We start from the raw sequence: 17264 nt of genomic DNA on the forward strand, positions 1-17264 counted from the left end.
ATTAGGGGTAAGCGACAAAGGATTGCTAAATCCTTTGGTGATGATTTCATTGTGTACCTTGTGGATGACACCCCTAAAATCATTAATGAGGCCTTTGCATCTCCGGATGCAGACTATTGGAAGAAAGCCATTCGTAGTGAGATGGATTCTATCATGGCTAATGGTACTTGGGAGGTCGTTGACCGTCCGTATGGGTGCAAACCTGTAGGATGCAAGTGGATATTCAAGAAAAAGCTTAGGCCTGATGATACTATTGAGAAGTATAAGGCGCGGCTTGTGGCCAAGGGTTTTACCCAGAAAGAAGGTGAAGATTTCTTTGATACTTACTCACCTGTAGCTCGATTGACCACAATCAGAGTATTACTATCACTGGCTGCCTCATATGGTCTGATCGTCCATCAAATGGACGTTAAGACAGCTTTCCTTAATGGAGAGTTGGACAAGCAAATTTACACGAACCAGCCAGATGGATTTGTAATAAAGGGTCATGAAGGCAAAGTGTGTAAGTTATTAAAGTCTCTATATGGCCTGAAACAAGCTCCTAAGCAATGGTATGAGAAGTTTGACAAAACTTTAACATTTGCTGGCTTTGTTGTAAACAAAGCTGACAAATGTGTATACTACCGTCATGGTGGGGGTCAGGGAGTTATACTTTGTTTGTATGTCGATGACATACTAATATTTGGGACTAACCTCAAAGTGATTGAAGAGGTTAAAACTTTCTTGTTGAAGTGCTTTGACATGAAAGACCTTGGTGCAGCTGATGTTATTCTGAACATCAAGCTCGTGAGAGCGACAATGGTGAGATCATTTTGTTACAATCTCACTATGTGGAGAAGATCTTGAGTCGTTTCGGCTATGCTGATTGTAAACCTTCTCCAACTCCTTATGATCCAAGCGTTCTGCTTCGAAAGAATCACAGAATTGGAAGAGACCAACGGAGATATTCTCAGATTATTGGTTCGCTCATGTATTTGGCTAGCGCAACTAGACCTGACATCTCTTTTGTTGTGAGCAAACTGAGTCGGTTCAATAAGAATCCGGGAGATGACCATTGGAGTGCACTCGAGAGGGTCATGCGCTATCTAAAAGGCACAATGAGCTATGGTATACACAATGCTGGGTACCCCAAGGTACTTGAGAGTTACAGTGATTCAAACTGGATATCTGATCTTGATGAGTTAAAGGCCACGAGTGGATATGTGTTCACACTCGGAGGGGGCGCCGTTTCATGGAAGTCTTGCAAGCAAACGATCTTAACCAGATCAACAATGGAAACAGAACTTTCAGCATTAGATACATCCACGGTTGAAGCCGACTGGCTTCGTGAGCTCTTGATGGACTTGTCGATTGTTGAAAAACCAATACCGGCGATTTTTATGAACTGTGACAATCAAACTGTGATAGTCAAAGTGAACAGTTCTAAAGATAACATGAAGTCATCAAGACACGTCAGGAGACGTCTGAAATATGTCAGAGCAATGAGAAATTCCGGAATAATAGCATTGGGATATATCCCAACGGCTAAAAATCTTGCAGATCCCTTTACAAAGGGTCTATCAAGAAATGTGATAGAATCTGCATCAAGGGAGATGAGGTTGCGACCCACGTGAGTTACCGTGGCGGTAAACCAACCTATGTGATCGGAGATCCCATGAATTAGGACCTGGGAAACAAGTCATTGGATAACTGAGGAGAGTGTACATTCTTTATCCCACTCCGTTGACGATGCATTACTCTCGTGTACTGTATGGTAGGTTGTTTAACTTAATGTGTTCTAACGCGTTGCATTAATCTACAAGGGAGATACTGTCCTACAGAGTAGTCTCTAAAGAACACACCTATATGAGCCTGACTGTTGGTCGCAGTCTATGAGATTTGGGTGGTCTCTACTAAGCTCATGAAAAGGCCTGAGGAATGACTTATATGCTCCAAACCGCGGGGTAGCATTCGGCAGCCCAGTACCAGACAACAATTTAGTGAAGATTTAACACAGAAAACTGACAATTCAAGGTTTGTCCATTGTTCAGTTGTGCGTGAGTGAAACTATTTGTTTAGGTGGATGTTCAACCTTAACCGGTCTCCACTGAAACACTGGTATATAAAAAATAGAGTTTTGGATCAACGGCAATTTTATGTGCTTATGAGATATTGTGGGGATTGTTGGAATTTTGGGTTAGGCCCAAGGCCCAATCTGAAATTAATTTTTGGAAAAATCTCAAAAGCTCATTCATGGAGTGGGATGAGGAAGTGGGAATAGTCCCACCTTGCTAGTTTAGGGGGAGTTGGATCAATATATAAGGTATGTTGGTTCTCACCTCTTAAGCAAGTGAGGAAGGGAAATACCCACGCGCGCTCCTCCTCCTCCGCTCGCCTCGTCACGACGCCCGCGCGCGCCGCGTTTCGTGGATCGAGTTCGAGCCGTGCCGGGTCTTGCTTATCTTTTTGGCAGTCGGAATTCGTTGTGGACGCGTAACAAATTCCGATAATTGCGGAGTCGGTTTAAACCAAACCGAAGTCCGCCTGCGTGCCTATATAATAAGACGACCGCGGTCTCCGGACGTACCACGCCACAACCCTAACCGTCACGTCCACGATCCAATCTCGCTATTCGCCGCCAACTGCTACTCCATCCCGTCAACTGCGTGCACAGATTGCCGGGAGAGAAGGCTTCCGTAACCCCGACCTTCGAGATCCTGCCCGGGAGACGGTCGATAAGATTTTTGGGGAGCGTTCTCACACGACTACTCGTTTCTTCACGTCCCTGTTTCGTCGGCATCTTCATCACCAATGGCCGCCGACCTCGGAGATCCCGCGGTTCAGGCTGCCGTTCTAGTTCCGCAGCAGCAGGCTGCCCAACTCCAAACCCAAGCAACTGCTGCTGCACAGGCGCAAGCGCAGGCGCTGGCCGCTGCTCAGGAGGTAGTCAAGGCTGCTGCTGCTGCCGGCGTGAACATCGACGCCGCCGGACTCGTCACCGACCTCAACAAACAAACACAAGAAAAGAGTACAGCACCGTACTTAATCTGCTTTTTCTTGTTAATTTTGATTAATAGTTTTATTATTCATGCCGTGAAATTAGATGAGTTTTATTGCTGTGTGTTGCTATTTAATTTGTCTAGTTTGCGTGATATAATATGCTACATGTTTTAGACATTGTTTTTCTGATTAAATATTTATTGAAATTACCTAATTACTTACTCAGCAGTACAAAATCTTCAAGTAAAAGATACAGCATGGATTATTCTTCACTTCGGCCTCATGGAGGACCGTCCTCAAGGGCCTTATTACACCACAATACGTCAGACTATGACTTGTTACCTACCAACACACATCAACTGGAAACAACAACACGTACGCTAGGAGATGATCCCACAGGCCAGAGCTACAAGAAAACGAAGGGAGGACGAACAAGACATGAAGTTCAGGGTCCGGCGGCCGGCCGGCCGGCGAAGGCATCATTATCCATTCACGCGTCCACGGAAACGGCAGGCGACGGCACCGGTGCTGCCGCCATGGGCTTATTAACCTCCTCGGCTTGCTTCTCTTCGGACTCATACGCATCCCGCTCCTGGATCCAAAGGTCAGCGAACTCGCAGTCCTTGTACCGCTCGAACCACGGCCCACCGGAAGTATAGTGTATGGCGCGCGGCGTCGTCCCGGCCACATCGTCCGGGTCAACCCGATTATGGCCCACGAGAAAGTTCCACACGAACGGCACCTCGCCGACCTCATCGTCATCGAGCCAGGCGAAGCGGTGGAGGTGCGCGCCGGACCGGGTGCTAACCTCGTCCGGGGTGAGCGCGGCGCGGTTCTTGGGGTGCCCGCAGTTGAAGAGCACCATGGAGGACCAGTTCTTGCGCGGGTACAGCGTCTGCACGGCGCCGTCCATCTTGGTCGCCTCCTTGGGCGCGTAGTCGTGGTGCACGCACAGCACGGCGTGGCGAGGGTTGGCCGCCGCGCACATGCGGGCGAGTTCGGCCACGTCGGCGACGAAGAGGAAGTCGCAGTCGATGAAGAGCGCCCAGCCGCGGTAGCCGGCGAGGTGCGGCGTCAGGAAGCGGGTGAAGGAGAACTCCGTGCTCTCCGTGGGTCCTCGCTCCCGCCAGTACAGCCCCGCTGACCGGAGCTCGTCTTGGACGATTGGGATGATCTCGAGAGGGATGGAGGAGCGGCGTAGCAGCGAGCGGCGGCACACGCGGTACGCGATGTCCTCGCGGGAGTCGTACCCCACGAACACGCGGAACGGCTCATCCGTGCCGGCGCCGGCGCCGGTGAGGTTGTTGGTAGGTGCTTGGGCTGGGGGCGACATTTGGTTTTGGGTTTACTACGGTGTCACGTACGTATTTCGATGGGTATGGGCGTGCACACAGAGTCACTGTGGGAGATAAGTTGGTGCTCAGAATAGCTTGGACGAGCGTACGTTTTAATAAGCGCGAAACTGTGTGTATGCCTCGGTTGTCTGCTAGTTCAAAATAAAACGTGTCACACACATCACTGGGAGATAAGTTGATGCTCAGCTTGCTCTTGAGGCCATGAATAGCTGTAGGGTGGCACGCCGGGTGGCATGTTTTGAAAGGGGCGTGCACCGTGCAGTGTGTGTGTCTACGTCTTGTCAACCTGTCCAAAATAGACGTCTCAAAAAGCTTGGACGTTAAAAAAAAAATCTTTGTTTTTCATGCCCTGAATTAATCTTTGGTTTTTTTTGTTCATGGGAATTTACTACTCCCTCGATTCCTAAATTCTTGTCGTGGTTTAGTTCAAATTTGTACTAGAACGCTAACAACACGACAAAAATTTAGAAACGGAGCAAATAGTACCATATTTCATTGATCTTGAAATTACATATTGTTATGTTAAAGATGTGCGTCCATGATTAGTAGTTGTGAACCTATGACTCAATTTTAATGGCCTTGTACATCGGCATTATGCCATGTGCAAAATGAGATGCTCGGAGTAGTTGTAGCTCCGGTTATTTTGTGTAGCAAAACTTAGTCCTATACTTGAAGAATGTGTTAGGGCTTAATTAACAATCCGGATCGTACCTGACTCTTGGATGTTGTTTCAAAGCGTTTTGTTCCTTCCCTACCAACAACCCAGATCCCTTGGGACTTGGATCCATAGGCCACCTCCCCTCAAGTTTAGTTGAGGACGCAACTTCCCTCGAGTTTATTCACTCGAGGATGCAACATGTACTCCGAGAGTTACAGGCAAAGAGAGCCCCAACAAATGAACAAGTGGGTCTTGAATGGTACATAGCAAATTAAACTTGCCCTCGTTTTTTGTGTACTAGATATTGGAGCTTGGAATTCGGAACTCGAATGAGGCTGGTCACAACGGGAGTAGCATAGGCGTATCATGCATATGTGAGGGTACTTCCAATGCTTCAATGTCTACCGCATCTTAACATGCCATCTAAGTAAAAATCTGACGTAACATCCTATTTAATGAAGAAAAAAAGAGGCATTGTATCTTAATTTAGATATAACTCTTAGCGTTGAACCCAAAAAAAATCATAATTGCTCTGTCACAAAACATAATAAATGAGAGGATGTTTAGATACAACACTTCGATACAAAACATTGGAAAAATTGTATCTAAATGTGTATTTAATGCATAAGATACAATATAAGATTCAATGCATTGGGAGTGCCCTTATATACATGGTATCATAGTGTATATATGTATTTATTGCTTTGCAATACACATGATGCCTTGGGAAGTGTTATGTTAATATGATACCAGTACTATCTCTTTCATCATTTCTTACTTGCAACGTCACCCAAATGTTTAGGTGGCAATGCATGATACTAGCTATGTTACTCTCATTATGACCAGCCTGAGTTTTACAAATTCTGTTATTTGGATGTCCTACCATCGACCGTAGGTGATGAGCAAAGCTCATACTCATTGTAACTTGCTCGATGCCAGTATTAACCAGTAAAGACAACACAAGTACGGAGTAGACAACAAAATTGCACTTCTAACCGGGGGCGGAGCTAGGGAAAAAAATAACCAAGTGCACAACTTTGACATTCACACAAGAATATATGCAATTTCAACCAAAAATCAATGAAACTGGTGCACTAATCTCTGGTGCACCGTAAAAAACTAAGTATAATTAGGCACTAATTTTTTTTGACCCTGGTGCACGGAGCCCCAATGTAGCTCCGCCCCTACTTCTAACTTTTTTCTTGAATATTTCTGTGTTATGCTTTGTGTGGGAGGTCGAGCGACCGGGCTTTGCTGCTTACGCAGTTTTCGGTCCTCTTTAGGATTTCGGGCTTTAGAATTTTTATCCATTTCTTTATAAGCTACTCACTCCGTCCATTAACTTTTATCGAAATATACATGTATCGAAACATTTTTTAAAAATAGTTACATTTTTTTAGCAAATTTGAGATAAGAACTACCGGACGGTGGGAAGGGAGTAGATCAACCCTCTTCAGATTAATGAACGGACAGTATTAAAGATGAAGCCGAGGCTCATAAAATATGACAGACGAGCAGCAACGTGCGGCTGTCCAGCACGGACGCAGGGAGCTAGACACGGAGCAAAGCAGCGTGGCACACAGGATAGCCGCATACGTCAAGCAGTCAACGAAGTAGTAGCTCAAAGGCTGAACCTGGGCATAAAATAAATAGAAGCCCAAGGCAGAATCGAGATCGAGTTGGTAGTAGAATCCATACGGGAAACATGGTCTTATGGAGGGGGCCGCCCGAGGATCCTTGAATAAGCATTGATCGATCGAGACGCGAGGTCTCGACATGGTCGCACGTGCTATCTGTCCAAGTATCTACCGACGCTCCTCTATCAACGCGATTGGTGGCCTGGGTATAGACCTCTATCAACGCGATTGCTGGCTTTGGGTATAGACGAGTGGCTCGATACAAAAAATAAAATAAAATAAATGAACGTGTCCAAAAAATATGGAAGGAAAGATAAGTGGTTCGCGCGTACGTCTCTGTGTGTATGTGTCATGTACTTATGGATCCAGTAAAGCACAGGTGTGGTCGCGTTTCTCTTTCGCCGAGCTACCCGCACTACATCCTGCTACCATACCTGTGGAAGTGTGTGGATCATCCAGGAAGAAGTAGCAATAACAACTTAACAAGTTTATCCAGGAGGCTGCGCTGGGTGCTTCTGAAGGCTAGGGGATCAGGATAGATACGCACGAGCCGGAGCATCTGGCGATGGGCAGCAGAAGGAAACATGGCACGGACGCTATAGCTCTGGCATGGCCATGCTCGTGGCCTGGACGCGTCCGGAAGGCTCCTAAGCCATGCCGATCACGTTCCCGCTCTTTGACTGATCTGACATTAAGAAATGCATGGGATCGATCGATCGCCCGCCTGACTACGCGGGAAGTTTAGCTTTCGCCTGCCGATACGAACATGTAGTGTCTTCTCTATCTTGTCATTGCCACCGGCACGTAGCTAGGGTGCACCGTTAAACTCGTTATGACGACCCATGCGGATGTGTGTGTCGATGGACACGATGGGGCACGTGGTTTTTGCTGTCACCATCGACGCTTGTTTTGTTGTCACCGTCGACGTTTTGTTCTTCTGACAGGGTCACCGTCGGCATTTATCATCATATAAGCAGCCATGTCTCATTGATAATTCACCGTCGCCATGGATCTATGGTTCGCTTGTCTTGGTCGAGTATGTACGTATAAGCCTGGCCGGTGATCGTATTAATCGAAGTTGTCGATCGGTTCGGACGCGAGCGTATCAACCCTTTGGTCCCGTTTCCATCACAATGACAATGAGTACTTGCACAACTCGTAGCGTCTCCACAAACGTGATTAGAAAAACGGATTGGCGATTGAGATATTTTTGAAGAAACAAAAATCAATAGCTGAATTTTGAAAAACAGCTGATTACTGACTGTATTTAGACACGGACACGTGAGCTAGTTCTCGCTGATTCTTGCCCAGGCACCAACTATCCGCTACGGTCTATCCGATTCCAGGGCCGAGGCCGGGGATTTTTCATAGTTGCCAGCCAGCCCAGGGGAATCATCACTAGGAGTCAGCTAGCTAGCTAGCTACGAGTCCGTCGGCGACGATGGCGCCGGAAGCACTTCACAACATGACCGCCCTGGAGCAGCGCCAGGTCTCGCCGTTACCATCACCGTCCGGGACGAAGCCACGCGCGCTGCCGCTGACATTCTTCGACCTCGTCTTCTGGGACATCCCGCCCGTGCAGCGCCTCTTCTTCTACGACAACGCCGACGTCCCCGGCGTCCCGGAGTTCCTCCTCCACGAGCTGCCCCGGTTCGAGAAGTCCCTGGCCATGGCGCTGCACCATTTCTACCCTTTGGCCGGGAAGCTTTCGTGCGGGAGCATTACGCCGGAGTCAGCGGCGCCCGAGCTCGTGTTCTCGGACGGCGACTCCGTCCGCCTGACGGTAGCGGCCGGTGCCGGAGATGAGTTCCATGACCTCGCCGGCGACCACGCGCGCGACACCGCGAGGCTCCGCCCGCTGCTGCCGCGGCTGACGAGAGACGGTGTCAGGCTGCAGGACGTGTTCGCCGTCCAGATCACCGTGTTTCCACACGCCGGCATGTGCATCGGCACGACCCTGCACCACGCCGTGGCCGACGGCTCCAGCTACTTGCACTTCATGAAGACCTGGGCCGCCATCCACCGCCTCGGCGGTCCCGGCTGTAGTCTCGAGGCGGTGCCGGTCATGGGCGCGGCCCCGCTGTTCGACCGCAGCGTCGTGCAAGACGAGGACGGGCTCCGGGAGGAATTTCTCCGCGACCACGCCGACAAGCGGCTGCTCCTCGAGGACGACCGCGAACCCGGGAGCGCCGAGCTCGCGACGTTCCGGTTCACGGACGAGCTGCTCCTTAGGCTTGGGAGGAAAGTCGAGTCCGAGACCTCAGCGCGGCGGTGCTCGTCCTACGCGCTGGCGTGCGGCGCCGTATGGGCGGGCATCATGCGCGCGCGCGGCGGCGGCAGCACGAGGTTCGGGTTCGTGACGGGGTGCAGGCCCCGGACGAGCCCACCGGTGCCCGGGAACTACTTCGGCAACTGCCTGGGGCTCTGCCGCGTGGAGGACGACGTGCAGGAGCTGAGCTGCGGCGGCGGCGGCGGCGTCATCACGGCGGCGGCCATGGCGGCGGCGGCCATCTGGCGGGCGATCGAGGGGCTGGCGGAGGAAGGGCGGGTGTTCCGGGGCGCGCGCGGGTGGGTGCGGCTGGTGCGGGAGTACGCGTGCGCGGGCGCGGGCGCGGTGACCGTGGCCGGGTCGCCGAAGCTGGGGGTGTACGCGGCGACGGACCTCGGGGCGCCGTGGGGCCGGCCAAGGAAGGTGGAGATCGTGTCCGTGGAGCGCACGGGCGCGCTCGCGCTGGCGGAGAACGGCCCTGACACGGACGGCGGCGGCATCGAGGTCGGCGTGGCGCTGCCGCGCGCGGAGATGGAGGCGTTCCGAGCGTTCTACGTTGACCTGGTTGCAAACTTGCAATACTAACATCGTCCTGTGTATACGTTTGGACTCTCGCCGATTTGCAGCTGAAGTATGTGCGGCCACAGAGAGGCCATTGAGCTGGCAGAGAAGCTCGATCGGTACGTGCTACTCGCATCATCATAGAGACGACAATCAATTGGTCATGTTGTTGGTCGTAAACGGAAGTCAGGCGGGGGACTCGTCCTTTCTAGCAGCGGCCATTGACGACTTCAAGTTCCGGATGCTTTCTCTGATTTTGCTGTGCAATGTTGTCACGAAGCAAACAACGGTGGCGCATGAACTGGCCAAGGTCGGGCACGATTGTCAATCTTATGATCTGTCTTTGTCTTGGGAGTATGATGTACATGCGACTATCGCTAGAGTTGTAAGGGAGTATACGACGATAGACAAACTGTATACTTTATTATGTGCTCTACGTTATTTAAGAAAGACAATAAAACAAGCATTTTCTTCCGATGTCATATGTTGTAATTAACATTTAAGTGAATGGAATTAATAAAATAGACGGATGTGAAGAAAAGGTGAAATGCATGACGAAAAAATGTTTTTTTACAGGGAAATATCTCTTTATTGAATTTTCATCATCTATAATCTATAGTTACATCTGAAATCCCGGTCAAAAAAAAGTTACATCTGAAATTAAAAAAGGTGCAAATCATTGGCACGGGTGGTTATCGCCGATGCTGAATGCCGGACAAACTGAGCCAGCTCATGTGCCGCCGTGTTGGTTTCACACGGATAGTGAGCAAGGAAATTCTCTCAAACTTCCTCACCAAGTTGGCACAATCATCCATGGTGGAACTGCCACCATGGATCATTGGATCATATAGAAGCGGTATTCACCATCTCCATGACTTTAAGTATCTTTCTTGTAAGGAGATCATCTCTTAAGAAAAGAATTAAAAAAATTCATTTATTTCTTTTACACATCAGTAATTATAATGCATGTGCAGTATTGTTAAGAGAAAACCCATACTTGATGGGTGGTATGCGAGAATTGCCTTGTTGCACCTGAGTTGTGATGAACGTCAGATGTTACTAGAGTTCGGAAGTGTAGTAAAAGGTGAAACATGAATCTAACCTCCATGAAAAATAGCGCAGGACCAAAATCCTTCGAAAACTGAGTCCAATTAGATCATTTACCTCGAGTCAATAAGTTTGGTTCCCTGACGGGTTGGTGTGCCTTGGTGCAACCGTGCAAGGAGCCAGCGAAAGCAAGCACGAGTCTGCAAATTCAATTTAAAATTCCAAACTAGTGGCCAGGCGAGGCTACACTCGACGTTATCGAGCTGATTTACCTCGAATCAAGAATCTATGACAAGGTTAGTGGCTTACCGGATTGGTGTGCCTTGATGAAAGGGTTCAGTCAAACCAAGCACGGCAACGCTCAACGGAGTAGCTGCAACGCGAGGCAATCATCGAAGTTATTGATTGAACATGAGCTGATTTACCTCGAATCTGTCAAGCTAAAGAAATTCTGACATGGTTGTTTCCCTGGCGGGTGCAGCCTTGGGGCAAGGATTCAGCCAAACCAAGCACGGGTCTGCAGAATGCAGATTTGATCTACGGAGTAACAAAAGGGAGATTCCTGAACTAGTGGCAACGCTGACCCCGTCGTGGATGTTATCCTCGAGGAAGGATCTCCTACACATATAGTGAATGTTTACTTAAATCGAAACACGTGAATCTTTTGCACAAAAGTTTCCGTGCTATACCACGAGTGTAGTCTAGTACCCCTCGATACAAAGTCTATAGATTTTTTCTATTTGTTTTACAATACATCTTATTTTTTTCTTGATATCTGCATCCGGCCAATAACTACTCACGTGTGTAGAGTATACTCTCTTTGTACTTCGTATTCTCCTGTCCATATTAAGTGCTGGAATAGTACATATATCTAGGCATACTTCCTCCGTTCCTTAAATTATGACGTATATTGTTTTCTTTAACCGAGCATTTGACCAAGATTTAGTCTATTAATATATATTTTTTGTGAAATAAAATAGATATCATTGATTCATATTCAAAAGTATTTGTTTATGATTATGATTTATATCGCATAAGTCATACATTAATGGAGTAATTTTTGGTCAAACGTTTTGTCAAAGGAAACAATATAGGCTTTAATTTGAGAAACAGAGGAAGTATTTAATATGTATATATGTTTATATTTGGACAAATTCGAGTCACTTGATATGAAACGAAAGGAGTACAATTTTATGCTAACTGGAGGGAGAGTACGCAGTGGAAATTGAAGCAAAAAGATGCTTCCTCCCTCCACGAACAAGTACTGAACTCGAAATCTGAAATTTTCTGAAATACACGATCAATTTGCATCTTTAGCATATAAAGTTCTCCATAACTGTTATCTTAATTGTTCATTTATGTGTGTGTATACATAAAGTAATTGATCCACGATCAATTTCTAACTAATGTATCCGTGTGTGTTACTCACGTTGATCGAAGTACCATATCGCGAATGCGTTAACGCGGCGGCGCACACAGCTACGTCGAGTTGGAGTGAGCACTCAGCTGATCGATGAATCAACGGTAATTAACGCGGTCCAAAGTTGTATAACCCAAATTAAATTGATCGCGAAGCCTGCATGACTTCGCTCGTCGCATTATTGATTCATGATCTCCCTACACTAGTACTCCACACAGGACATTTCTGCATGCGCATAAACCAGTTTCGCGCGCCTACATCGTTATTACACGTACCCACCGTTAACCCGAATGACCTGACCATTGACCCACCCGGCGGCGTCGCTACAGAGGAAGCCGACCACCGGCGCGACGTCCTCCGGCTGGCCGATGCGCTTCATGGGGCACTCGACGGCGACGGCCCGGACGCGCTCCTCGGACTTCCCGGCGAAGAACATGGGCGTGGCCACCGGCCCCGGGGCCACGCTGTTTGCGGTGATGCCGGTCCCGGCGAGCTCCTTGGCCAGCACCTTGGTCATGGCCTCCACGGCCGCCTTGGTCGCCACGTAGGCGCCGTACCCTGGCCGGAGCGACCCGACGTTGGAGGACGAGAAGGTGACCACGCGCCCGCCGCGGCCGCCGCGCACCAGCCGCCTCGCCGCCTGCCTGCAGCACAGGAACGTGCCGCGCGCGTTCACGCCGAAGGCCCGGTCCCACTGCTCGGGGTCCGTGTCCGCGATGGCCGGGTACGCCGCGTCCTGGAACCCCGCCGCGGCCACCACGATGTGCAGCTCCGCGCCGAATGCCGCCTCCGCCGCGTCGAAGAGCCGCTCTACCTGCGCCGGGTCCGACACGTCCGCGCACACCGCGATGGCGCGGTTTGGCCCGGAGGACGTGGTGTTGAGGGTGGCGACGAGGTTGTCTGCGGGAGCCGGGTCGCCGATGTAGCCGACGACGACGCGGGCGCCGAGGGACGCCAGGTGCGAGGTCACGGCAGCGCCGATGCCGCCTGCGCCGCCGGTCACGATGGCCACGCGGCCGTGGAGCGGCTGCTGGTGGCCGGCAGCGAGAAGGACCGAATTAGAGCCATCCGCGGACGGAGTAGTAGTAGTAGTACTGTTCATTGAAGTTTCACTCATACGGATCGCCGGCAGGCTAGCCTCGCGCCGCTCCGACTATAAACACGACCTGTACTACGTACGTAGGCGTTGCGTAGAGACGAACGAAGTGTTGTTGTGTATCCTGTGTCGTCGGCAGCACATTTACCTACGTGCTGACAAGAATTCAAATTAACTGTCATATGTTCAACTACTACTTGTATCTTAATTGTATGCGTGGAACGTCGTATGCACGCAATACATAAAAAAAACGAATGGTTCGTGGACTACACGCATGCAGTGAGGTGTGAAGGTTTAGTGAGGGCTTGCGCAGCCCAACAAGCATACACAAAGCTAGCCTCTCTGGTTTACTATCTTTTTCGTCACGATCAGTCCTAATCATTTACCTGCATTTGCTTCCGCTATGGACAAGGAAAATGTGAGAGGCATGAGACTTCACATATACGTTTGGGGATAGATTAAAACTCTAGATTGAAGCATCCACCGCGGTCTCTCTCTTTCTCGTATAAAAATATGCTTGTTCTTTCTCTTCTGGAGATTGCACACCTCATAGCAGCAGATGGCTCCATGGACAAGGTCGAGCACATGCAGAGCTGGAGGGCATGGGGAAGCCAGATTTGGATCGGTGTCTGGGGAATTGCTCGCAGGGGACAAAGGGAGATGACCACGCTGTGGGATCGGATGGGCATGGACATCAGGACATCAGGACATGGACATGCTGCATGACGTGTGGGATCGCCGATCGGACACGCGCGGATGACTCCAATGTGAGCTGGAGATCACTTTTTGACACTATATATTTTTGCCATGAGAGTTCACATGAGTTTTAGTAGCGCTCGCTACGTTTAACAAAAGATGTCTTAAATTGTCAATTTGAATGTATCTAGACAAAACTTAGTGTAGAGATGCATTCAAATTTAGTCAAAGTCCTTTATTGGACCGAGAAAGTAACAGATTTTTTTTAAAAAAAACCATTGCACATTCAATGATTATCATATCATGTGCACGGAACAGTTTTTGCGCAAAATGTTGCATCTTTTTACTACTCCCTCCGTCTTATGTACATGTATCTAGTCGTTTTTTACGTATAGATAAAAATAAATCACCTAATATGTGACGGAGGAAGTATGCTGAGAAGATAAACGTGCATGCAGTCTTTTTGTTTCGCATCGAGGATACTGGCTGGCTCATGAAGCAGATGGTGGTTCAAGTCCTAAGCAAAGGTCATGGATGGAGGCCTGCTGACTGTTGAGGCTGCCTACAAACTAGGAGTTCTCCTCATACTGTCGTTGTGGAGTAGTTACTGAACTCAATTCAATATACTCCGTCCAACAAAGTATGTATCAACTTTGATCAAATTTGAATGTATCTATACATTAAGTCATGTCATAGATATATTCAAATTTTGATAAATTTAAGACATGTTTTGTTGGACGGAGGAAGTATATAGTTTGTTCTATGTCCTGCACTGCAGTTTTCCTTTACTCTACTGAACCTATATGACTCGAACTGTTTGATTTCATTTAATGAAATCGAAAGCAAAGCTCCTTTTCTATAAAGAAATGTAGTGCATTATTTCTCTTATTTGCGGTGAGAATGAGATTTATAGTGTATTCAATCATGTGCATGCGCGCGGTATGGTAAATCTTTGTTACAACTTGAAAACATGTTTTTCAAATTTTCCAAGTAAGAGAGTGATGTGTGTAACTTAGTTGCAAAAATCAGTGCACTGGGTCCAACTAGGCCAGAAGTCGATCCATTTTATTTTGGATTGTCTATTTCTCATTCGTCCTAGAAATAGTAGTTTATCAGTCAAAAATTATAACCATCCGACTAAGATTTTCTCAACATACGAATTTGCACGAATCTTACACGAATTTCAATGATTGGATCGGACGGTTGTTACTGTTAACTTAGCAATAATTATTTCTTAGTCGCCATAGAAATGACAAAGCCGTTTCATTTTTTGCACGCAACTAAAGATTTACATGTTACAACATTGCCATAAGTCAGGTTTTGTTTTGCTTTACGATATTCGGTTGATTGTTACTAGCTAGCTACTACTCCATCCGTTCCACGATATAGCGTGCATACGCATTTTGACGTTTTGCTTTGACCATCAATTAGTCAAAAATATGAATTATGTATTATAAAAATTATACCATCGAAAACTTATTGCAGATATGAATATAATGATATAATTTCTTATAACACATAATTCACATTTTTGTTGCTGTAATTGATGATCAAAATTAGACCTTGAAATGCGTGGGTGCGTTGTATTATTGAACAGAGCGGTAGCTTCGATTGTCTAACAGTATAAACATATTAACTTTCATCAGACGAAGAATTTGGTCAAAATAAGTTCACTAATATATTATTAATGTGATTAAAATCATCATAACCATAAATAAATATTTTTGAATACGAACAGAATGTGGTTAATTAAGTCCCCGGTAAAACACCTCTCTGAACCTAACCAAGCTACCAGGCTCCATGGCAACCACGACGTCGAGCCGGCCGTCGCCATCGGGGCCGGGCACGAGGTACACAAGCCCGCTGAACTGCAGACACGCTCGGCCCATGAACGCCGGCGAGCCCCACCCGAAGTCGGCGCCGTAGATCGGCAGGCCCTGCCAGCTGATCACCCACAGGTCCGTCTCCGGCATGACCCATTCCCCCTTGCGCAGCCCCGCCGCGTCTTCCAGGCCCAGGTAATCCACCAGCGACCGCACGTACTCGTCGTCCAGCCGGGCCGTGGCGCCCGCGACCATCTCCGCGACGGGCTCGAGGCGCGGCGGCCCATTGCCGGGGCCCACGACGTCTTCGACCTTGGCCGCCGCCGAGGCGCGGAAGATGGCGTTGCCGAAGAAGCCGCGGGGGAGCGGCGGCTGGACGCGGGAGCGCGCGTCGGCGGTGATGTACAGCCGCGTGTCCTCGGCCCCGTCCAGCCGGCGCGCCTCGCACGCGCTCCGCCACACGTGCGCCACCACGGCCTTGAACGTGGACAGCCTCTTGCCGTGTTCGCCGGACTTGAGCACGTCGATCTGGGCCTTGGACATGGGGAGGATGGCGGAGTCGAACGGGACTCTTGTGGGCTTTGACGGCCCGCCGCTGACGTCGCCGCGCCGGGAGTATTCGGCGTGGTCGAAGCGCACGGACGGAGGGGAACGCGCGCGGAGGAGCGTGCGGTCGAGGCAAGGGAGGACGCCGCGGACGTCGTCGTCGCCGCCCCTCGCAATGGTGGCCCAGGAGTTCACGAAGTCGAGCGCCGCGAGGCCGTCCGCCGCCGTGTGGTGGATGGCGGCGCCCAGGCACACCCCGCCGCACTTGAAGAAGGTCACCTGCACGCATCAACGCACGAGTCAGCCAGCCGCCATCGATCCTGCAAATCCAACAGCCCAATCTGCAATTGTTGTTCACGAAAGGCGTGACCTGAAACATGGCCAAGATGCCGGCGTGGACGCCGGCCTCGGCATCGGCGGAGGGGACGAGCGTCCGGCGGAGCTCGTCGGACGGGGCGAAATCCCCGAGGTCGTCGAGCGTGGCGTTAGCGCGCGCGGTGACGAAGAGGGCGCCCTCGCCGCCGCAGTGGATCTCCGGGCGGCCGGCGGCGTCCTGGTCGAGCCGGCCGGCGAGGGGGTAGAACGGGACGAGCGCCTTGGAGAGCGAGGCCTTGAGGACGTCCGGCGAGAAGAAGGCCGTGTCCGGACGGTCAGAGCTCGGCCGGTACATGTAGACGGTGGGCGTGTGGCCCCTGGCCACCAGGAGGTCGAGGTTGGAGAGCCATACCGCGTTCGTCGGCGTCGCCTCGCTGGGCGTCACCATGCAGGATTCCAGGATTTCCACTGCCATTTCTCTGTCTGGGAGCGAGTGAGCTAGGAGAGCTGGAGAGGTCGATGGTGGTACTTGCCTACTTGGTTGCTGAACCGCTGAATAGCACTCCCATTTAAACATCCGAAGATGGGATTCATGGGGGAAACTCAGGGGAGCAGGGTCAATGCAGAATTTGGCAATTCAGTGAAAGCAGTTGAACTTCAACTAGTTCATCTCGACTTCTCGAGCTTAAATCGGATTCGTTCGTCGTAGTAAAGTCAATCAAAAAGCATCGTGTACGATTGCGTCAGGTTTCATTTAGTAGGTACATTTACTGCCGACACAATGTTTGCAAATTTGTTAGTCCGTCGGTCACGTGCCAATCTTGATGGAACGGAGGGAGTACTCTCTGGCCGCGCCAAATTG

At 49.6% G+C, this 17264-nt stretch overlaps 4 protein-coding genes and 1 long non-coding RNA gene across 6 annotated transcripts; 1 reads left to right on the forward strand and 4 right to left on the reverse strand.

Annotated features, from left to right (window-relative positions):
* Nucleotides 1-3217: 3217 nt before the first annotated feature.
* Nucleotides 3218-4507, reverse strand: LOC100821670 (protein CDI). The gene has a single exon (XM_003560938.3). It carries the CDS (start codon nt 4310-4312, stop codon nt 3470-3472), a length of 843 nt encoding a protein of 280 aa, XP_003560986.1. The 5' UTR covers nt 4313-4507; the 3' UTR covers nt 3218-3469.
* Nucleotides 4508-7734: 3227 nt separating this feature from the next.
* LOC100821987 (malonyl-CoA:anthocyanidin 5-O-glucoside-6''-O-malonyltransferase) lies at nt 7735-9941 on the forward strand. The gene has a single exon (XM_003560939.4). The coding sequence runs from the start codon at nt 8071-8073 to the stop codon at nt 9481-9483; it is 1413 nt and encodes a 470-aa protein (XP_003560987.1). The 5' UTR covers nt 7735-8070; the 3' UTR covers nt 9484-9941.
* Nucleotides 9942-10024: 83 nt separating this feature from the next.
* On the reverse strand, nt 10025-11155 carry LOC112270127. Of its 2 annotated transcripts, XR_002962485.1 has the most exons (3): nt 10963-11155; nt 10816-10879; nt 10025-10706 (listed from the first exon to the last, which is right to left on the reverse strand). It is a non-coding gene; the product is annotated as an uncharacterized LOC112270127 (long non-coding RNA). The 2 variants fall into 2 exon arrangements; XR_002962484.1 differs by having other exon boundaries at nt 10025-10879; nt 10963-11154.
* An 863-nt stretch (nt 11156-12018) lies between these two features.
* Nucleotides 12019-13184, reverse strand: LOC100822296 (NADPH-dependent aldehyde reductase-like protein, chloroplastic). Its single transcript, XM_003560940.3, has one exon. The coding sequence runs from the start codon at nt 13041-13043 to the stop codon at nt 12192-12194; it is 852 nt and encodes a 283-aa protein (XP_003560988.1). The 5' UTR covers nt 13044-13184; the 3' UTR covers nt 12019-12191.
* A 2188-nt stretch (nt 13185-15372) lies between these two features.
* On the reverse strand, nt 15373-17234 carry LOC100822605 (putrescine hydroxycinnamoyltransferase 1). Its single transcript, XM_003560941.4, has 2 exons — nt 16458-17234; nt 15373-16366 (listed from the first exon to the last, which is right to left on the reverse strand). The coding sequence occupies exons 1-2, from the start codon at nt 16977-16979 to the stop codon at nt 15464-15466; spliced, it is 1425 nt and encodes a 474-aa protein (XP_003560989.2). The 5' UTR covers nt 16980-17234; the 3' UTR covers nt 15373-15463.
* Nucleotides 17235-17264: the final 30 nt, after the last annotated feature.

The sequence above is a fragment of the Brachypodium distachyon genome, chromosome 1 (genome assembly GCF_000005505.3).
Source record: "Brachypodium distachyon strain Bd21 chromosome 1, Brachypodium_distachyon_v3.0, whole genome shotgun sequence".
Classification (NCBI taxonomy): Eukaryota; Viridiplantae; Streptophyta; class Magnoliopsida; order Poales; family Poaceae; genus Brachypodium; species Brachypodium distachyon.

Excerpts from the sequence above, each read along its gene's own strand:
- LOC100822296 (XM_003560940.3), bottom strand. The coding sequence starts at position 13,043 with ATGAGTGAAACTTCAATGAACAGTACTACTACTACTACTCCGTCCGCG.
- LOC100821670 (XM_003560938.3), bottom strand. The coding sequence starts at position 4,312 with ATGTCGCCCCCAGCCCAAGCACCTACCAACAACCTCACCGGCGCCGGC.
- LOC100821987 (XM_003560939.4), top strand. The coding sequence starts at position 8,071 with ATGGCGCCGGAAGCACTTCACAACATGACCGCCCTGGAGCAGCGCCAG.
- LOC100822605 (XM_003560941.4), bottom strand. The coding sequence starts at position 16,979 with ATGTTTAAATGGGAGTGCTATTCAGCGGTTCAGCAACCAAGTAGGCAA. Across the intron at positions 16,367-16,457 it reads GCATCTTGGCCATGTTTCAG|GTGACCTTCTTCAAGTGCGG; the intron begins GTCACGCCTTTC and ends TGATGCGTGCAG.